Source organism: Patella vulgata, chromosome 8 (genome assembly GCF_932274485.2).
Source record: "Patella vulgata chromosome 8, xgPatVulg1.2, whole genome shotgun sequence".
Classification (NCBI taxonomy): domain Eukaryota; kingdom Metazoa; phylum Mollusca; class Gastropoda; family Patellidae; genus Patella; species Patella vulgata.
The window spans coordinates 31,860,308-31,881,453 of NC_065886.2; the positions used below are offsets into that span (position 1 = coordinate 31,860,308).

The 21,146-nt window shown below is 37.6% G+C and overlaps 1 protein-coding gene and 1 long non-coding RNA gene across 3 annotated transcripts; one reads left to right on the forward strand and one right to left on the reverse strand.

Moving 5' to 3' along the window:
- Positions 1–9,093: 9,093 nt before the first annotated feature.
- LOC126830339 (RNA-binding protein 41) lies at positions 9,094–21,069 on the forward strand. Of its 2 annotated transcripts, none has more exons than XM_050560709.2 (6): positions 9,094–9,196; positions 16,795–16,965; positions 17,636–17,834; positions 18,616–19,263; positions 19,665–19,812; positions 20,940–21,069. In XM_050560709.2, the coding sequence occupies exons 1-6, from the start codon at positions 9,162–9,164 to the stop codon at positions 21,029–21,031; spliced, it is 1,293 nt and encodes a 430-aa protein (XP_050416666.2). In that variant the 5' UTR covers positions 9,094–9,161; the 3' UTR covers positions 21,032–21,069. The 2 variants fall into 2 exon arrangements, with proteins under 2 accessions (XP_050416666.2, XP_055958914.1); XM_056102939.1 differs by lacking the exon at positions 9,094–9,196 and adding an exon at positions 14,883–14,924.
- LOC130014065 (uncharacterized) lies at positions 12,308–14,644 on the reverse strand. Its single transcript, XR_008789027.1, has 3 exons — positions 14,498–14,644; positions 13,236–13,366; positions 12,308–12,485 (listed from the first exon to the last, which is right to left on the reverse strand). It is a non-coding gene; the product is annotated as an uncharacterized LOC130014065 (long non-coding RNA).
- Positions 21,070–21,146: the final 77 nt, after the last annotated feature.

The following is a 21,146-nucleotide window of genomic DNA, read 5'->3' on the forward strand; positions in this document are numbered from 1 at the left end:
CCACTGCTAAAGATCCCTCCCCCTCCTCCCCCTCTCTCTCTCTCTCTCTCTCTCTCTCTCTCTCTCTCTCTTGCGAAATAATGATTGTTAAATGTGCCGTCTCAGAAATATTTGAGTGAATAAAACTGGTTAATTGGGAATGACAGAATTTCACAAACTTGTATCCACGCCCTCTCCACTTATCTGGGGTCATGTGATGCATTTTTTTAACTACATCGTATCCATATTCCAGAAGCAATGGTCCGAGAAATCCCTCTGACCATTGCTGGATTGACTTCTGATACTTGAGCTTTTGAGAGAGTGTGTCTATTCTTCCCATTTAATCAAATCTCTCCTAATCACAGCAACATGACGGCCCTTCGTTTAGTCTTGGGTCTTCCCTAAAACTTTGAACAACGATTTAAGGTATTAAAAACGGCGAAAGTATTGTTCGTCTCCAAGCAGTATTGTTTACATTGTAGTCGTTTTAATAGCCTCGTTTGTCACGCAAGTAGTTTTACTGCAATATTCTGCTATGCACTGGTTAATTGGGCGTAATATATTTCGTGAGTCATGACAAAGACTCAATAAACTTCTAAAATGTTGCACAAACCGATCCAACTACTTCATACTTCGAGAATAGATCTCTGCCCTAAATGACCGCCATATCCAAAAATTAGTATACTGTTTTGTAATGCGGTTCTACTCCGTTTCACATGTCATACACACAAAGACTGGATAAACCTTTAAAATTGTATTAAATGGAAGCAGAATAACTACTTAACAATACTCTCGAAGTATACTTAGTGTTTTCGGCTAAAACCGTCGATTTGGGACTTAAAATGTCGGTCAACTAACTTAGTGTCTGTTATCTAGCGGCCTAAGTTTGGTATGCCTGTCCAGTATACACAGCGGGATGTTTTGCACGCACAAAAAAGTCTGGAATTCGTCTTTATTAGTCCGGTTGGTGGAGGAAAGTAGGACGTTAAACCCCATTTCCTTTCCATATCAGATGTCAAGGCATGGCATTTATTAGTATAGTAATGAAAAACAATAATTGTCCGACTTCTTTGTAAAACAAACAGAAGCAGTGGGAGCAAAAGTCCCTTACTGCCGTGATGATAATTTAACTCATTTATTGAGCTTTGTCATAGTTCCTTTAATTAACTGATTAATAAATTAGTGTTTAATCTTATCGTCGAACGATTTCCCCCTTCCTCATAATAACTGTAATTTGACCGTAATTCGTTACGAGTAATTCTACAACATGGCTTATAAAATGAAATGAATTGTGGTTTAACATCCTACTTTTCTTCACCAACCGGGATAAGGAGGGAAATCTGACTACGGCCTACTTATTTCGAATTCCAATTGTTACGGAGGTTATTTTGCATGCACATCAAAGTCCCGTCTGAACGATAGGACACTGTCCCTTTGTCAGGCTCTCGGTACAGTAGCTACAATTGTGTAACCTCGACGTTGTCTAAGCTACAATTGGAACATGCATTGAAATTATTACTGAGCAGTTTATCCTTGGGGTAATGCGTTTATCAGTTTCGAAGCGACATTTTTGTGTGTGGGGGTGTGGGCGTGTGGGTGTGTGTGTGTGTGTGGGTGGATGTGTGCAGTTATAGTGAACATGACCAGTCTGATTAATATACAGATCTATATTTCGTTTCTTTTTTATACTTTCGATGGCCTACACTACATAAAGATCTGACAAGTTGTAGCGATAGGTCGCGTCAGAGGACATACCCTATGACGTCAGACATTTGATTACTCAATCAGCATTGATGTTTCTAGTGGATTACCCACAGATCCGTGCAAAACACGCCTAAAGCTCGCTGTAACAGACCGTTTCATTCGTTAAACCCTCACACCATTCAGAACACGTTAATGATAACAACTCTTCCAGATCCTAGTGTAGTAAAGACAAGTAAAACGAAATTTTGAACTATAAAAAACGAAACGAAATAGGATCTGTGTTTTAATCAGATTGTGAAGATGACGTAACCCACGTAACACTTTTGTAATCAAAGGAAGTTTGTTTAGAAACATCCATTTATACTGATGATTCCGGAGTCAACAGCAGTGGAACCATTTCTATTCATTCTGTACCACAGACAAGGATAACATATGCTGGGGAATTCCGAGGTACGAGTCCGGTCAGCTTTGTGCTGTATGCTACGAAAAAAATTATGCCCATATAGATAGAGGAACTACGGCTTACTCTTATATCAAATAAATAAAATCTCGATTATTAAAGGAAATAATCAAATAGAGGTCGTGGTGACTGGAGGGCCCGGAGAAAACCCACACCTCCTTATAAATATTCCATTGTAACGGATTCATAGTTATTAAATCATTAGCAAAGCGGGACGCGTCATGGCTCGCAACCCTGAGGTCTCGGGTATACGCTCCGGTTGTTGGCAGAGAAAGTTCCTCGGGATTTCAGGCGTTGGTTTCCCTTGTCAGTGGGGCAGGGCGGAGGGCCTGGACAAGACACCGTGTCTAGTCGTTCGGATGGGACGAAAAACCCGAGTTCCTATGTACACATTGATGTGCACGTAACAGAACCCTTGGCAGTGGGAATTCAAAATATGAGTAGGACGCAGCGTCGCTGTCCTTGCAAATTTCCCTCATATTCTGGCATTCATTAGCGCCCTTTAGGTATTAATTGGCGCGTGCTAGTTATTATCCGGCGCGCGCTAGATATTTTTTATATATTTTGCGTCCCTTACCGGGCGCCGTGGATTATACCTTTTTAAAACTCACTTTGGCAAAACGTATTAGATTCGCTGTTTATTGAGCTTTGCAATAGTTCCTTAATTAACTGATTAGTAAATTAGTGTTTAATCTTATCGTCGAACGATTTCCCCCTTCCTCATAATAACTGTAATTTGACCGTAATTCGTTACGAGTAATTCTACAACATGGCTTATAAAATGAAATGAATTGTGGTTTAACATCCTACTTTTCTTCACCAACCGGGAAAAGGAGGGAAATCTGACTACGGCCAATTTATCTCGAATTCCAATTGTTACGTTGGCTATTTTGCGTGCACATCAAAGTGTGAGGGAAATCTGGCTTCGGCCTACTTATTTCGAATTCCAATCCTTTCGGGGGTTATTTTGCGCGCACACCAAAGTCCCGTCTGAACAATAAGACACTGTTCATTGTCAGGCTCTCGGTACAGTAGCTACAATCGTGTAGCCTCGACGTTGTCTCAGATGCAGGGGATCACGTGGCTAAGTGGGTAAGACGCTGGCTCGCTAGCCTGGAGGTCGGGTGTTCGATCCCTGCATTGGCCGACAAAGTTCATTCAGATTTTCCGGCGTGGTTTCCCCCTTGTCAGTGATGCAGGATGGAGGGCCTAACAAGGACAGCTGTCTAGTCGTTCGGATGGGACGAAAAACCGAGGTCCCGTGTACACATTGGCGTGCACGTAAAAGATCCCTTGGCAGTTGGAATTCGTATTAAGAGTAGGCCGTAGTGCCGCTGCCCGGGCAAAATTTCCCTCATAGCATACTGTATGGCGTATGCCCGTCTTCATTAGCCCAGTTTAGGAGCAGAATAGTAGGACGTTAAACCCCATTTCATTTTATTTCATTTGTCTCGGATGCAATTGGATTCATTGATGCTTTGCGAAAGTAAATATAGCCCCACAGGAGTAATTCGCAAAACATTCAGCGATCGCGTAACACAGCTTGGAAAGGGGTATGGGAGGGACATCCCCAAGAAAATTTAGGAAATTAGACGGCCGCAAAAACGTTATCCGGTCGTTCCGACTCGTGATTACAAAGAAATTGGTCCTATAATAATATAGCCATATTTATTTATTTGAGTTTGGAACATAAATCTATTACATACCGGTAAGGTTTTCAAGTTAATGAAATATATTTATTGTGCTTTGTTAAAGATGGAGACTTGCTTAGAATTTTGATTTAAAACGTGCCTTCTGGTAAAATGAATTCGTAGGGTAAAGGTTAAAGTAGCTAAGTCTCTAACTCAATATCATCCAAAGTCTTCGACATTGAAAACCCGAATTATTTGTCAATATAAATCAACATTGATGTGGTGATCATACCTATCTAAAGATGGGCTTTTGATATCCAATATTTAAGACAAAATAAACATTTAACCATTGGTACACGAATCGTGTACCATACTGCGTTTCAGCGCCATTTGTAACAATGGACTCAAAGAACGAGGCTAGACATATTTCACAAGTCATGTCAAACGGTGACCCAATAGTCTTATCTGAAGAGCATGCGCAATAAATACTATCGGTGTATACAGACTAGAATAACCACACGCCAGAGATTCCCATTCGATTTAGACTTCTGGCGAATATCGCCGAACATAAATGATTAGAAATTACAGTAAAAACAGAAACGAATGAATGTAATCAGTTATTATACATTCATATTACATTATTATCAGTGCCGGACTGGTGGGCCGAAAGCCCACCTGTCAGGTCATTACATTGGCCAAAGCCGACACAAGTACGCGTCTCTCCCCCCCCCCCCCCCCAGGAAAACTTTGAAAATTGACAACCGCAAACCCATTTTCCAAGCATTTCAGACCAAAGCAGAAGAAGGCAAATTTTTGATTTCCTGATACAATTAGATAACAGAATTTAGATTAATTTGAGATTTTTTTCTCCTGTCCTCTCCTTCCTTCTTTCTTCCCCCCCCCCTCTCCTTTCTTTTTCCTCTTTTCTTTCTCTTTTTTCTTTATAGGCTTAGGCCCACTTTTGTTATATGAATTTAGGCCCACCTGTCACGGACAGTTGGACAGGTGGGCCTAGTCCGGCACTGATTATTATATGCGTTGCAACTTGCGATCCATTTGTGTCAATTTCTAGGTCCCAAATATTATAGATTCAGCTCCTTTAATTGTACAAGATCTCGTCATATATATTATTGTACTATAACACGGGATGTTTGTCTAGTGTTAATCAACTGAGCAGAGCAAATGAAAACATTGTCAAATATATTCCCTTGTTTAATTGGAACACGGAATGTTATCTAAGTGTTAATTAAAGGAGCTAAACCTCCAACCATAATATTTGAAATTAGAAATACGAATTATAATTCAATGTTGGTCCATTTCAATCAATATTGGTGTTGTTATACTTCGGTCAAAATATGAGATCATAGTATCCAATATTTAAGACACAATGACTGTTTTATAATCAGTATTCAATACATAAGTCTGTATTTTATGATTTCGGGTGCCATTAGTAATGAATATAGAAAACACATCCCGCAGGAAAATGCGAAAGTAATTAGTTATTGCTGGTTCACAAACGACGAAATAAATAATGTGTAGAATGGACTAAGCAGGCATGAATGAATGTCGTTTAAGTTGGACTGTTCGCGTAATTCACCAAACATAGTTGACTAGAAATCACAATACATGTAATTGTTTACAAATGGAATATAAATAACTTTACATATATTCATATTACATTAATATGTGCTTTTAGACCCATTTTCGTCTCTAAAGACTGGAGTCATACACCCTTTAATGATTTATAGACTATTTACAGAGGAAAAGCAAATTAAACAAGCCATCTTCGTGATACTTATAGGAAGCACTTTAAATTTCAAATATACCCATAAATCTTTCTATTTCAAATAAGGAAATGAGATAAGATTGTATTTAACATCCTATACTGTTCTGCTCCGAATGAAATTTTGAAGACGGCATACGCCATACAGTGTGCTATGGTGGAAATTTTGACCGGACACTGGCACTACGACCTACTCTTATAATGGATTCTAACTGCCAAGTGATGTTTTACATGCACGCCAAAGTGTAATTTGGAAATTGTTTCTTCGTTCCTTCTAAATGACTATATTATTATGTTGTGCTTTGCCAGCCTTCTTTCCTGCACCAATTGGAGCTCTTCATAAGCATATGTTGGAGGACTCAAAGAAAACTCATAAGGTTGAACAGGTGACCCTACACGTGGGGAATCGAATCCATGACACTTGACTCAGTGACAAATATTATGATCTAACGTGTACACATTAAACTTAAACCACTTAAGCCCCTGGTTGTGCAACTACAACAGTTGTCTCATTTGCTGTCTACAACATCACAACCTTATATTTTTCTAACACCATTTATTCAATAAATATTTACATAATATAAATACAGTATAAAAAAATCCCATTAATCTTGGATCCGCAAACAAGTCGATGTTTTGTTGTAAGCTTACACAGATCTCCCATCCATTGCCTACACCCGTGATTTGCAGCAAGAACACACAGTTCTCCCATTTATTGCCGGTACCACACTTCTTTTTAGTAAGAATACACAGTTCTCCCATTCATAGCCTACCGGTACCACACTTGTTTTAGTTAGAATACACATTTCTCCCATTCATAGCCTACCGGGGGGTTGGATGGCCGAATGGTTAGCTCGCGCGTGCTGTATCATAAGGCCTGTCATTGAGTCAACTTGCGTGGTTTCGAATCCCCGGTTGTACGTGACAAGGAGTTGGATCGACTGTCCAACCTCGTGGGTTTTCTCCGGGTCCTCCGGTTTCCTCCCACTGCTAAAGACCCCTACGCGCAAGCAAATTATTGAAATAAAATTAATAAAACATATGTTAGTCCCGAAATGACCTAGTTTGTGTCGAGTGGACGTTAAACCCCATCTCTCTCTCCCATTTATTGCCTACCGGTACCACACTTGTTTTAGTAAGAATACACAGTTCTCCCATTTATTGCCTACCGGTACCACACTTGTTTTAGTAAGAATACACAGTTCTCCCATTTATTGCCTACCGGTACCACACTTGTTTTAGTAAAAATACACAGTTCTCCCATTTATTGCCTACATGTACCAGTCACACTTGTTTTAGTAAGAATACACTGTTCTCCCATTTATTGCCTACCGGTACCATACTTGTTTTATACGAATACACAGATTGTCTGTGAATAAGAATACGCTTGCATCACAGGCACTTGGAGGAATTAAAATAAAACTTCTCACTACTGCTTGACTATATATTACCGTACATACAACGTTTCTCACTCGCCATGTTGTTTTCACGTGTTCAAGCAGTAATAAGAAGTTTTATTTTAATCCCTTCAAGTGCCTTGGCTTACAAAGTATTCATCAGAATTTTACTAGGATTTTTATTCTTCAATCGAATATATAATTGATCATTACATGAAACATTTCAATTTAATTCTTAGCTCTGGAAAAGTGGGACCAAGTAAATTTGAACAAGGTGTCCATAAAAATCTGTAAATCCATACTGGCCCAATCCTCCAAGTCATCTAATATAGAGTATCTTGCAGAATTGGGAATACATGTATTTCAAATATATTTAATAGTCACTACACCTAGCTGTGTACATTATTAGTTTGCAAAACCAGAAATTAAGAACCTATTTTAAATCCAAACCAACCATTGATGGTGTGCCTGATTATTTTAATGTGCCAGCAGTTAGAATGAAGGACCACAAGATTACTTTAACAAAATTTGATTCAGCACTCATAACCTATAGAGAGAAGTTGGTATAAAAACATTCCAGTAGAAATATGTCTTTGCCAAATGTGCTCATCGCAAGTCATAGAAAATGACGAACATTTTCTAATTTTCTGTGTACTGTATATAAATATATAATATGTATGTTTACTCCATTTTACTAGTCTCTGTTAGTACATGTACATATAGATGTATATATAGTTTGTTTTTTTCTATTGTTTTTTTTTTTATTATTAGCCATTGTCATTATGTTCATGTATTTAATGTTTTGTTTGTTTTTATATTTGTATGCTGCCTCTAATGGGGTGTAAGTTACAATAAAATCTTATCTTATCTTATTAGTTCTAATCATCTATTCTTAATTTAAAGAGATCATGCTTGATAACGACCAGTGAAATCTTGTCGAAAAGTTGAGTGTATATAATACAGTGATTGTAATCCATACAACTGTTGTGTTATATTAATTCAATCGCTAAATGCCATTCAAAATGCCATTACATGCACGTTAATATGCACACAGGATCTTGTGTATTTTGTCCCATCCGAACGACTAGACGAGTGGCTGCATAGGCAGTCAATATCCTGGACTGGTGCATGGTCTATCATCAGACTTCGAGAAGACACATTTACTTTGATCTTCCTAATTTTGTTTAATTGAAAATTGTGGATTTTCTACATTGTGACAGTCAATTGTTCACAAAAAAGTTTGCACAATGTTTTTAGGTTAGGTCGAATAGGTTAAAAAAGTAACCTCCATTTCATCTCTGCTAGTCTTCACTTCTTCATTCTCACAAGAAGACTATAAAAAAAAACATTTCTTTACAGACAAATTCACAATTTGAAAAGATGGAAAAGTTATTTTCATGCAATTGCCATAGTAAATTGTTATAAATGTTAAATAGGATCTCCACATTGCTTTAAAAAAATTGTTCTGATATAGGCGAACGGTTCTTTTTCTTTGTTCGGGTTGTGATCAATATGTGCTTGCATCATCGGCAGAATCTCTGTCGTCCATCATATCGGTATCTAACTCGTCATCGTTTGTATCACTTTCATCATCATCGTCACCCTCATCATCCTCATCTTCGTCATCTTCTTCGTCAAGATGTTCTGAAGTTTTGCCAATCGGGACGATGTTGTTGTCTTTTTGCTGAATTTGTTGAAGCCACGAGTTGTATTCGTGTTCTTGTTGTGCTAGTTCCGTTTCATCATCACATGGTTTGTCTACCGTAAACCAAGCACTGTCAGTTTCTCTTGGCAACAACGAAGGGAAGGGTGGCCCCGACATTTTGCAAATTTTATCTAATTTTTTTGTCCCAGTTTGTTTTCGTTTCAAAAATAAATCTCCATGCAGATGTTAGTCTGTGCAAGTAACAAAACACCGATAAATTTAATATCTTGTTTGTAGTATAACAATGTTACATGGGTCTATACAAAGAATGCGATATTAATAATATACAAAATAATTTTAACTGACGAGATATAACAGCAAAGGTGGCATTATATTCGGGGCCAGGAAAGGGGTTGTTCAAGAAAATAATTTTACTCTGCATGGGATGATTTGCTAGAAGGTTCTTCGTACTTTTTTTCAAACAAGAGTTGTACAAGGGAAGTAAATTAATAACAAGGCTGCTTTTATTTTTTTAGAGCTGATATATTTGCAAGAATTAACTATGAGTGGGTCGTTTCAGAGAACAGGAATTCCGTGGTAAGTTATAATAATGCGGCCACAAAATTACAAACAAGCATATTTCTACAGAAGCACCTTTGTTTTCTGTATTTTACAACACAAATCTGAATTGTGTTTAAAGAGTAATCTCCCTTTAATTGTTCCTTACGTTGGGAATGTTCGGAAATTTGCCATCTATTTTAGTATTTAGTTTTTACTACACAAACACAACTCGTAATTTACTCACACCAATCCGATGAGTTGGTCGCTATTTTTCTTTATCGTAATTCGTTCTACATTTTCTTACCGATGTTTTTAATGATGGGAGGCGCTGTCAAGTCGTTTGGATGGGACAAAAAATGTAGGCTACCCATCCATTGGTGTGCATGTAAAAGAATCCTTGACATTTGGAATTCAAAATAATTCAATCTGTTTCACAGAGGATTACCAAAATCTTCTAATATCTCTGGAAAAGATGGCTGCTTTCAACAGGTGACGTCGTGCATCATGCAGCATCAATCATTGGCTCAATTGTTTATATAATACGTTACTGGTTCGGGCAGAATGAAGCCTTTTACTCATTTTATTACCCATTTACACTAAATAGGAAAAAAATTTACCTACAAATACTTCAAACGTCTTTATTTATTTTTCTAATACATAAAAAAAATGTTTTAGAATTTAATTTGTCATAGGAAAAAAGTTAATATTTGGGGCTCATTAAGTCCCATCGATGTCATCCTTATCAGTGATTGTAGCAGCCTAGCGAATATTCACTGCTGATCAGTGTGAAAATGAGTGTGGGTCCTGGTGTATGTCCATCTTCCCAGTCAGTAGGAAGTTAAACCCTATTTCATTTCATTTCTAATGATGTAGGTCTACTGGATGCCAAGACATATCACCTAGGTGAGATCTCACGTCACATTAGCTCGCCCGTTGCTTTCCTTATAAGGATTTGTTAACTAGTATAATCCCATACGATTAGCATATAAATATGGCCATGGGCATAGACTCAATAAATGGAAATTGATGCTTTTAGTTTTAGGAAGTTTGATGCTCATTCTGTTTGGACGGCCATAGTAGGATTGGAAAGAAATATCTTGTAAAAAAGTAGCTGTTTTAATCTTTATTTCAATTGTTATATACTGTTAAAAAAAAAGTAGGAGATATTCAGAAACAATACAAAACTGTGGAAATGCACTGCTGTTTTTAGTAGAGGTAACCCGGCCAATTGCCTACACATGAACACGAACAGTTCATATGGGCGGCTTATCTGACGGCCCGATTTCAATCGCAAAGAGATACACTGTCAAAAGTGAAAATGGACGTTTTTGATTTTTGTCTTAATAATGAGTAATTGCTCCACCCATCCTAAGACATTCAGCAGTTCGTCGTGGCATACTCCTAATCAACCGTCCAATCATGATTTGGGGCAATCTGACCCACTCCTCTTGCAGTGCCACGGCCAATTCTTGCAGTGTTGTCGGTTGACGTTGACGAACACGTCTCCCGATCAAATTTAAACGTAACACACTAAAGCAAAGATACGCTAAACAGTAAATCTTATAGGAAAGCAAACATGGATATATAAACCAGCACACGGCAGTTTTCATCAACGCTTTATTGAAGTGTCAAATTTGACAATGAACCCCTCCCACGTGTATGGCGCTATTGCGTGTCGCATGTGCAGCTATGTTTTTTATCGTACCAACTTTAGTAATGATGATCGAGGTTTGGCCCAAAATTTAATCGCCAAATACTCAGTTCAGGGTGGATCAATTTGACTGAAATTTTCAGCATATTCCATTTACATTATCTAGTTTTTAACTATTATAGTGAGAACTACCAGCTTTTTATCAAATCTCCCATAATGTATCTTTAAGTTAAGCTTTTCACTAGTGACTTATGGATTAGGTTAATAGGAATAAGTCGAGACTTAGTTTATTATCGTAACAATGACAATCGAGCCTACACTGTTCTTCTAACGACGATATCTCGACTGAGTCAAGTAATTTGAATGAAATTTTCCCTTCGCATTATCTATTTTTTAACTATTATATGCGAGAGCTGTCAGCTCTTTATCTAATCTTAATCTTACATATAATTCACTTGATTTGATATTTGTTTATTTGGTGCAATGTCTATTTTCTGTCTTGTTCGTAGGTTTTTCTTGTAGATTTTTGTTTTACGTGTAGTGCGGTCCTCCTGCACTTAATATTTAAGGTAGTTATAGGCTAGTAACTTTTTGTAATCAATTACAAGACTTGCTCAAAGGAAATCCTTCGAACCATCCACTACTGTGGGTGGAGGTATGACGGAAGACATCAGCAGTGGAACCATTTCTAAAGGCTAGAGTGTGAGCAAGAGATTTCTACAACGTTTCAGTCCCTTGACATGACAGGCTAGGCAAGGTCCATCACATCAGGTTTTAGGATTTTGTCCATCCAATATGCTTCAGAAGGCACATGTCAAGTGGCGTCATTTAGGCAACTACATCACTGAGTGATGCTGCAAGCCAGGGGAGTTGGATGGCCGAATGGTTAGCAAGTGTGCACTGTGTCATAAGGTCTGTCATTGAGTCAACTGGCGTGGTTTCGATTCCCTGGTTGTACGTGACAAGGAGTAGGGTCGCCTGTCCAACCTTGTGGGTTTTCTCTGGGTCCTCCCGTTTCCTCCTACTGCTATAGACCCCTACGCGCAAGCGAATTATTGAAATAAAATTGAACCATGTGTTAGTCCCAAAATGACCTAGTTTGTGTCACATGGACCTTAAACCCCATCTCTCTCTCACAAAGAGTAAGGCCTGTTTAGAGTTTGGGCCAACAATAAGCAATTCGATTTGTTGGAAGGGTCTGGCAGACCGGATTTGGCCCGTGAGCTGTAGTCTGCCCACCACTGGTTTAGATTATAAGGTCTGCCATTAAGTCAAGTGGCATGATTTCAATCACAAGCATGTACATTATGTACTGCTAAAGACCCCTACATGCAAGCGGATTACATGTATTGAAATGAAATTTTAACACATTTTTAGTCCTGAAGTGACCTGGTTTGTGTCCAGTTGACATTAAACCCCATTTCTCTCTCTAAATGTTAATGATTTTGATCTTCAGTATCAGAATTCTCTGATGATAACAAATGAAACGGCAAAAATCAAATTAACACTCATTTTATTTCAAACATTTTTTACTTCTAAAAGTATTTAAATAACACTGGATGGTAAATATTGTTCCTATTATATACATGAGATGATAATTATCTCCATTAAAGTTCATATAACTTGGTCTTCTAGTCGTCGGTCATCATTTCGGTGCACTTGCCTGTCCTGCATCTGTAAGTGCAAAATGAAATAAATATGAGAAAGGAATGAGATGTAATGTCTTCTCCACATCATCGGGCTAATGAAGATAAAGTATAAAGTATACACCATGTCATGTGTTATGTAAATGCGATGAAGGAAAATTTACAAAGTCAACTCTTTTTCCAAGTGTCTGGGAATCTTTAACAAGCTGCAACGTTTCCTTGCGAGGCCTTCCCTGTCCTGAACTACCGTACATTGAACTAGATATGGGGAGGTGGAGACATTTATTATTTAGCATTTGGACACATCAAAAGAAAAAATAACATCAATGTCAGGCAACAAATACACTTATTGCTTTAGTTTCGTCACTTGAGTCAGTTATATAGATATAGAGGGATAACTCGTGTTTTCCTTTTGCATTCGTCACTTCCGATTGTTGAAACCAGCATTACGTAGCAATCATCTCTGTGTTAAAATTCTATTTGGAACATGTTTAACCAGTTCTATTAATGTCGGACACGTTTTTTTTTAACCTTGTTCTGATCGATAAGCTATTTATAGAATTGTGGTCACAGTATAGTTGCATGTGGCACATTACTATTACAGCACTCACCAAATTAATTATGGCGTTGACTGCTACAAAGCTGTAACTATCTCACTCAATAAAAATGGACAGTTTCATCTCGTGAAACGAAAAAAAATAAAAAAATTTCACAATGTTTAAAATGGAATTCCCCACTTTCTGAAGCAGATTTTCCTACATATATTTAATATCCTCACCTGCAACTGGTTTTCCTTCAACCCATTTGGTCACTTTGATGGCGGATACCAGTGGGACATCGGCAGGTCTGAATTCTGGTTTTAAACATTGTTTAACTATACGTGAACATATTGCTGAATACTCAATATAACTGAAACAAATGGTTGTAATTAGAAACAGGTATCGTATACATTTACTGGCATTGGGTGGCTGAATGGTTTAACGCATAAGATCTGTCAATGAGTCCAGTGGAGTGGTTTAGATTCCCCGCTTATACGTGACAAGGAGTAGAGTTGCCTGTCTAACCTTGTGGGTTTCTTTTACTAAAATGTGAACTATTCCGAATGGTCATAGTCATAATCGTCATGTGCTACAAAGTACAAACCGAAGTTGACAAGTAGGCCCATAGAGTAAACCAAGAACCAACCATCTTGGAACTGTGACATCACATCAACTTGTTTGAAGTCTGTCTGTCAACCCGCTATTGTTCAAAGAACAGGCATTCTGAGTTTTATATCGATCATACTCACATTGGCGGAACATTTTTTGAAGGGCATAGTATAATTACTACATCAGTCATCATAGAAAGTTCCTGGTTAAAAAATGACATTGCAAATGCAAAAACATCTTCCCTGGTTCTATCTGCCATGAGAAGTGACTATTACATTTGCCTAGGGTGTCTAATTAATGAACAGTAATGAGTAATGTTGTTTCATTTTCAATCCCCATACGGTACCGACATCATACACTTCAATCTGCAGTTTTAACTCTGGCGTCTGTGGTCAGCCGGGGCGGACGGATGGCCCATTGGTTTAACACATGCACGTTAGATCAATAGGTCTGCCAGTCAAATGGCATGGTTTTGATTCCTTGCCTTTACATTAGGCTACATTATGTGACAAAGATCGCCTGTCCAACCTCATAAATAGGTTTTATCCGATTCCTTCTTCCACCTCTGCTGGGGCCCTACGGTACGACCCGAAATGACCTAGTTTGTGTCGAGTGAACGTAAAATCTGACTTCTGTCTCTCTCGTGATCAACTATCTTAACAGATAATCTCAGCCATTCCATTCATTCATTCATATTCATGTGACATGAATTATTGAATAATATCAATATGCAAATAATGAAATAAATACAAGACAAGAACTTGTTTTGTAATTGTAAGAACTCAACATGGACGAGTGAAGGACAGCGAGTCCTCGAGGAGTCGGACACTTCGAATTATATTGAGAAAGTGATATAGACAAACTGAATCAAAACTTGAATTATTATACGTACTTCATTCCTACTTGTCTCCAAAACGTAGACATTTTTGACCGAAAGAGGATCTACCGACACGCCGAAAAAGTAAATGGTGTTCTGAAAAGAAAGCTGTTTCTTTACAAAGCCGTCAAGGTCATAGTTTCGTATCTGAAAATTGGAGTTGTCTCCCATTAACTATACAAATGTTCACACACACGATAAATTATTCGGATTTTTATGATAGAAAAAAAAAAATACTAGGCCAACTTTCAAATATATTAATTAATTGATTAATAATTTTACATGGAAAATAAGTTATTTATCTAGTGACGGAGCAAAAAAAAAAAAGAGAATTAGAAATGAAATGAAATGTCAAATGGCCTAAAAAAAAAAGCAACCTACACTGCTCCCTTAAAGTCCTTGACAATATCCTCCTACACATCCATCAGCATAGGCCTACAATGTAGGGAATTTTCCCCCGAACAGCTGCACTACAGAGCTATGGTCTACTGTGGTTCGATTCCATCTGTCAAGCCAAGCGTTCTTTTACGAGCAGGCCGTGAACTCAAGATGTCTGGGGGTTTTTTTTGTCCCATCCGAACGACTATAGACAATACATTTATTTTTGTCCTAAGATTTTTGAACAAAGCAGGGGGAATGTTAAAATGAATTTGTCCGACTGTCTATCAAACGTTTGGAATGCAATAACTCTTATTGAGGGAGAGCAGATAGATGGGGAGAAACGGCGAGATGGGGCACGGTGGGACAAAGCCTATAACTTTTTTTTTGTATGAGCGTCTTAAAGGAGCTAAATTGCTAACATTTGGGACCTAGAAATTGACAAAAGTGGGTCGCAACGCATATAATACTGTAATATGAATGTATATAAACTGATTTACATTCAATGGTTTCCGTTTTTACTCCAATTTCAAATCAGTTATGTTCGGCGAAATAAGCCAGCAGTCTCAATCGAGTGCAAATTTCTAGCGTCTGGTTATTCCAGTCTACATACGCCGTTCGATTTGGTGCAATGTGTCTAGCCTCGTCCCTCGAGTCTCTTTTTACAACTGGGGCTGAAGCGCATTATGGTACACGATTCGTGTACTAATGGTAAAATGTTTATTTTGTCTTAAATATTGGATATCAAAAGCCCATCTTATTCCGGTAAGATCACAACATCAATGTTGATTTAATTTGACAAATAAATCGTGTTTTTAATGTCGAAGACTTTGGATGATATTGAGTTAGAGACTTGGCTACTTTAACACGAATATATTAATGAAAGGAAGATAACTCTTATATCTTTCTTCCCTGTTTTTGACATGGACATACCTTTGTGTTAAAACTGCTGTTTGTCAAAAGTACAAATTTTGATTACTGCATTTTGTGAATTTTTCTTATCAATAGTTCAACTACTGGTATATGTACTGTCCTACACTAAACCATCAATTTCTTTTCAAATCCATAACATTTTTATAGCCCTATCTTTAATTATTACACTTTTAGAAACAGAAACGGAAAAATATAGATTTTCGCATTCTTGTGTAAAATAATAGCTTGTCCAACTGTGCCCCACCTGGTGTCTAAATCTGGGGTTCATTTGCACAATTAATTTTAACTTTTCTTTTCACATTTCCTGAATTATATTTATGCATGCTATACTAGTCCTTTTACATGTTGCAAGAAATCCTGGTTTCTCTTATAAATTTGAGTAGAACATCAAATATGTCAAAATGTCCAACTGTACCCCAGCCTCCCCATTACAATACCTTGATTAAATTAAATGGTGAACATTGTTTACGTAGATTAAGCAGACTGACAAACAATTTAATTGCTAGATGTTTTATAAAAAGATAACTGTGCAACTGATGTCATCTCTTAATATTGTGGTTTAAGGCAGAGGACGACTGCAGCCTCATTGTTGGTAATGGTATGTCAGGGCATGGCTGCCATGGCAACACTGTTGTACTTTCTTGGAAATGGAATGGGGTTGAACGACCTACTGTTATGCTCTGACTGGGCTAATGATGATGGGCAAAGCCGTACAGTGTGCTTTGAGGAAAATTTTGTCTAGAGAGCGGCGCTGCATCAGTCTCTTATATCAAATTCCAACTGCTAAGGGACCTTTTAAGTGCACGGCAAGTCGGCAATGTGTACACAGGACCTCCATCTTAAGTCTCATCCCAACGACTATATAAGTTGTCCCTTGCCAATGAACTTTCTCGGCCAAGACTGGAATCGAACACATACCTCTGTGTTAATGAACCAACGTCTTACTCACTAAGCCACAGCGGCTCACCCGTACTTTCATATTTTTATTATTCTTATTACAGTGGTAATCCACGTCGCTATGATTCTGGTGATATAACAAAGATGGTGCCAGTGTTCAGTTCCAGGAAGAGACGTGTAGATGACGGGCCTGACGAAGATATAGAAACAGAAGGAGAAAGACATTTACAGACTTTGGCCAAGAAACAACTAAAGACCAACATATCTTTAGATCAGTGAGTTCAAAATTCTTACGGTTTCAAGCAGGGAACCACCGTGGTGTGCTGAGTACACATACTACACTTATGCTGTCTGTCTACAATTAGCTCAGGTTGAGAACAGACAATAAGCTAGTTGACCAACATTTTAAGTCCTAAATCAACAATTTTAGTCGAAAACACAAGTATATTTCTAGTATCTATTCTGCTTCTATTTAATGGAATTGAAGAGGTTTAATTAGTTTTTTTGTGTACCGTCATAACAGATGTGAACAGGACCGCATTACAAAAAAATTATATTTACTTTTGGATATGGTGGCCATTCACGGCAGAAATCTATTCTCGAAGTAGTCTACAGTAGATAGTTGCCTGTGTGGAGAATGGTGAGTACTACAGTGTGAACCAGAAGCTCCCTGTTCGATCCTGGTGTTTCGCTGGTAAAGTTCCTTAGGGTATTGCAGTCTGGTTTCCCTTTGTTGGGCGGAAGGCCTGACAAGGGGATGAATCTGTTATTGTACAGGTTGTCATGCATAAGTCGAAATAGGACTTTTTTCTCACTGTTTCAATGCGCCTGTTGGATTGCAAATACTAAATAGTGCCTCTTTAAACCTCAATTCTCTCTCTCTCTCACCAAATGACATCTGATATTAATAAGATCACACTGTAATATAGTTTCTGTTCCTTTCAGACAGTTTTCTCAGCACCGGGAATTTTCAGGAACCAGTGCCTTCAAACCATCAGTGGAATCACTTTCAGGAATTGTTAATCTATCAGAATATCAACAACTAAGTGAAACCGATGCACGAGTAGAAGAACTTGGACATTTTGGTTTGACGAAGGAAGAAATGAAACTTCGGCTGAAATATGATACAAGTGTTAAAGATACAGTGAGTTATTCCTCTAACACATCTTAAAATCCAATATGCATTTACATTAAACACAATGTTACCATAATAATGATAGTGTATACCAGCCAATTATGACATGGATCTTTAAATGTATTTTAAAAACTAGACAATTGAAATACAAATCACGAAAACCAAGTTGAAAGAGCAATCAAGGAGTCGGTCCAGGTCATCAACAAACCTCTGTATGCTACTGCATGATGGGAATTGAATTGAATGGGGTTTCCAGGGAGGGGGTTTAATATAGGCTATGCCTGTTTGTTCCACCAATCCCAATTCTGTTTAACCACATACTATTCTCTACCAATGGGACTATTATGAAGACTGGCAGCAGATGCATGTCCATACGGGTGTACCCTCCCCATGCTCATGCATGGCATATTATCCTACATTCATCAAAATAACGCTGGACAAAAATATGTGCAAAGCATTACCACAGTTTGAGCCTTACTCCACTCTAATCCTATACATGTTTAAATATAAATGAACAGAAATATTGACTCAGCTAGTGCATCTGGTTTCATTAAATTCTCTCATAACCTCCCAGACCTCACGCCAAACTTGACTTTGTTTCCACCTCCCCCCCCACCCACTCCAACCGCGCTTAAAATCCTGCGTCGAGGGTAATTTATTCCTTGGACATCCTGGAGAAGCTACTGAATAATGTATGTATTTGTTATTGTTACAGGAGCTGCAGTGGCTCAGTGAGTAAGATGTTGGATTGATAACCTACCACATTTCATTTTACTTGTTATTATTACAGGAAACAATGGTATCAAGGTTCAGTGTAAATCCACAAGTAGAGAAGGAGCGACTGGACGCAATAAACAGAAAAATACACCAGAAAACGTCTGCTTTTAAAACGTCTGATAATTTCGCAGACATCCGCCATGTTACTCGTCATGAAATAGACCTGGAACGGGCAATAAGTTCCACCAATCAAGATGGACAAAAAATAAGTAACTTTCTCATCAAGCAGAAGGAATACGAGAAAAGTAACCCTTTAAGTATGGTGCCTGATCTTATGACAGAAATAGACTCTAAAATAAAAGACCAAATTCGCGAGAAAAGAAAAAAACAAAAACTCTTAAGAAAAAAATCAAAAGTAGACAAGTCACATGGTAGTCAAACTTTAGATTCAGACCAGAAAAGTTCAATTTGTGTACATCAATATAACAGTGAAAAAGAAAGTCCAAATATTTTGTGTGATGAAGAAATTAGCTCTGAAAGTGGGGATGATGTTTTCATTGGTCCCCTTCCAAAACCAGTACCAGAACAGACAGGACGTAAAGAGATTCGCGACAATGTTAAACCTATACCCGAACAGTGTATTATAAGCAATAGACTCAGTGTAGACAATATTATTCAAATACCCAAGTTTGAGAATTATACTCCAGGTGAAATAAACAATGTGAGTATATTATAGGTGTTATAGGGCTTTGGGGGGTGGGAGGGAATGCTGTAATACGGTCTGTCATTGAGTCATATGGCATGGTTTTGTTTTGTATGTTTGTGCATTTGTTTCTCCGGGTCCTCTGGTTTCCTCCCACTGCTAAAGTGAATTATTGAATTAAAAATTAATTATTTGTTAGTCCCGAAATGATCTAGGTTGTGATGAGTAGACGTACCTGATATTTTAAACTATGTATTATTAACATCAATGAAAACACTGACGAAATAGAAATTTGTGTCAGAACAAATGACAGATACCCGAGGGATTCTGCTAGACAAGCTCAGAATTTGTGCTGACCAAAGTTTTGCATTGCCCCTATCCCCGTTATCTGTCGTGATATTTATGCTGTTTCATTGCAGGTTTTATATCTTAAAAATCTCCATAGTAACGTGACACAGCAAGATCTTATTGCCTTATTTGGACGGTTTGAGCAGAAAGATGAACCAAGTATTGTTTATAAATTGATGTCAGGGCGAATGAGGGGGCAGGCTTTCATCACATTTTCTGGTAAGATATCATTCAATCTCATTATTACATTTTCTTGGTAAGATATCATGCTATCTCGTTATTACATTTCATTGGTAAGATATCATGTAATCTCATTATTACATTTCATTGGTAACATATCATGCAATCTCATTGTTACATTTCATTGGTAACATATCATGTAATCACGTTATTACATCATGGGATCCAGTCAGCACACGCTATATGGTGAATGAAATGAAATTTTGCCTGGACAACCGTGCTACAGCCTACGCTTTATTTCATATTCCAACTATCATGGATTCTTATATGTGCACAGGACCTTAGTTTTTTAATCAATCAGAACAACTATACATTTTGCCATGCCAGGCCCTCCGTCCTTTACCACTGACAAGGGGAAACCAGAGAATCATGATGAACTTTTTCAGCCACACGGATCGAACACGGAACCTCTAGGTTAGCAAGCCAACATCTGTTACTCACTGAGCCACCGTGGCTTCCACACTACCTGGTGTATTTTAAAACTCTTTAAGGAATACAGAAGGACCTTGTTTGACATTTTAAAATTGTGAATGCGAGACAAGTTCTCCATTGAATTTTGTAAAAGATGGTGAGATTGTTCATTTTAAAATTGTGAATGCGAGACAAGTTCTCCATTGAATTTTGTAAAAGTTGGTGAGATTGTTCAATTTGACATAGGGTAGATCCTAAATCATAAAGTTATCACCTCAGAAGTTTCAAACCAGTTGTGTGGATTTAAATTTTGGATCACATTTTAACTTTGAAAGCTTGTGAATGTAATATAGACAAGCTATCATTGAAATCTTTTGTTTGTTTTGATAACCTGTAATATTTGTTTTAATAGATCCCTTTCAATTCAAATGCATTTTGTGTAGTTTTTTTCTGTTCAATTTTTTACTTTGTTATAGATTTTTTAAAACTTACTATTGTGGAATTTGTTGACAGTGATTTAAAATTTAGCACAGATGACTTTGCTACTGGTGGGTAGGCCTACATAAGGGAGACCAGACAAGCTCCTATATTCTTTTTGATAAAAACGTACATAGTTTTATATAACTTTGCTCCTATATTTTTTTTGACAAAAAAAGTATATAGCTTTATATAACTTTACATATTTATTTTTGTAGATAAAACTATTTCGAAAGAGGCCCTCGAACTGGTGAATGGATATCACCTATACGGAAAACCAATCATAATACAATATGGAAATAAACAATAACTCGTATATAAATCTTTATAAATAAAATCAAAGATTTCTGTTGTGTATGTACATGTATGTATGTGTGTTCACCCATCATGCTTTGTCGTCGCGATCCACCCCCACATGTGGTATC

Bases quoted from the DNA above. Each gene is read 5' to 3' on its own strand.
- LOC126830339 (XM_050560709.2), top strand. From the start codon at position 9,162: ATGAGTGGGTCGTTTCAGAGAACAGGAATTCCGTG. The intron at 9,197-16,794 runs GTAAGTTATAAT...TTCTTATTACAG, and splicing joins CAGAGAACAGGAATTCCGTG to TGGTAATCCACGTCGCTATG. The intron at 17,835-18,615 runs GTGAGTTATTCC...TTATTATTACAG, and splicing joins ATACAAGTGTTAAAGATACA to GAAACAATGGTATCAAGGTT.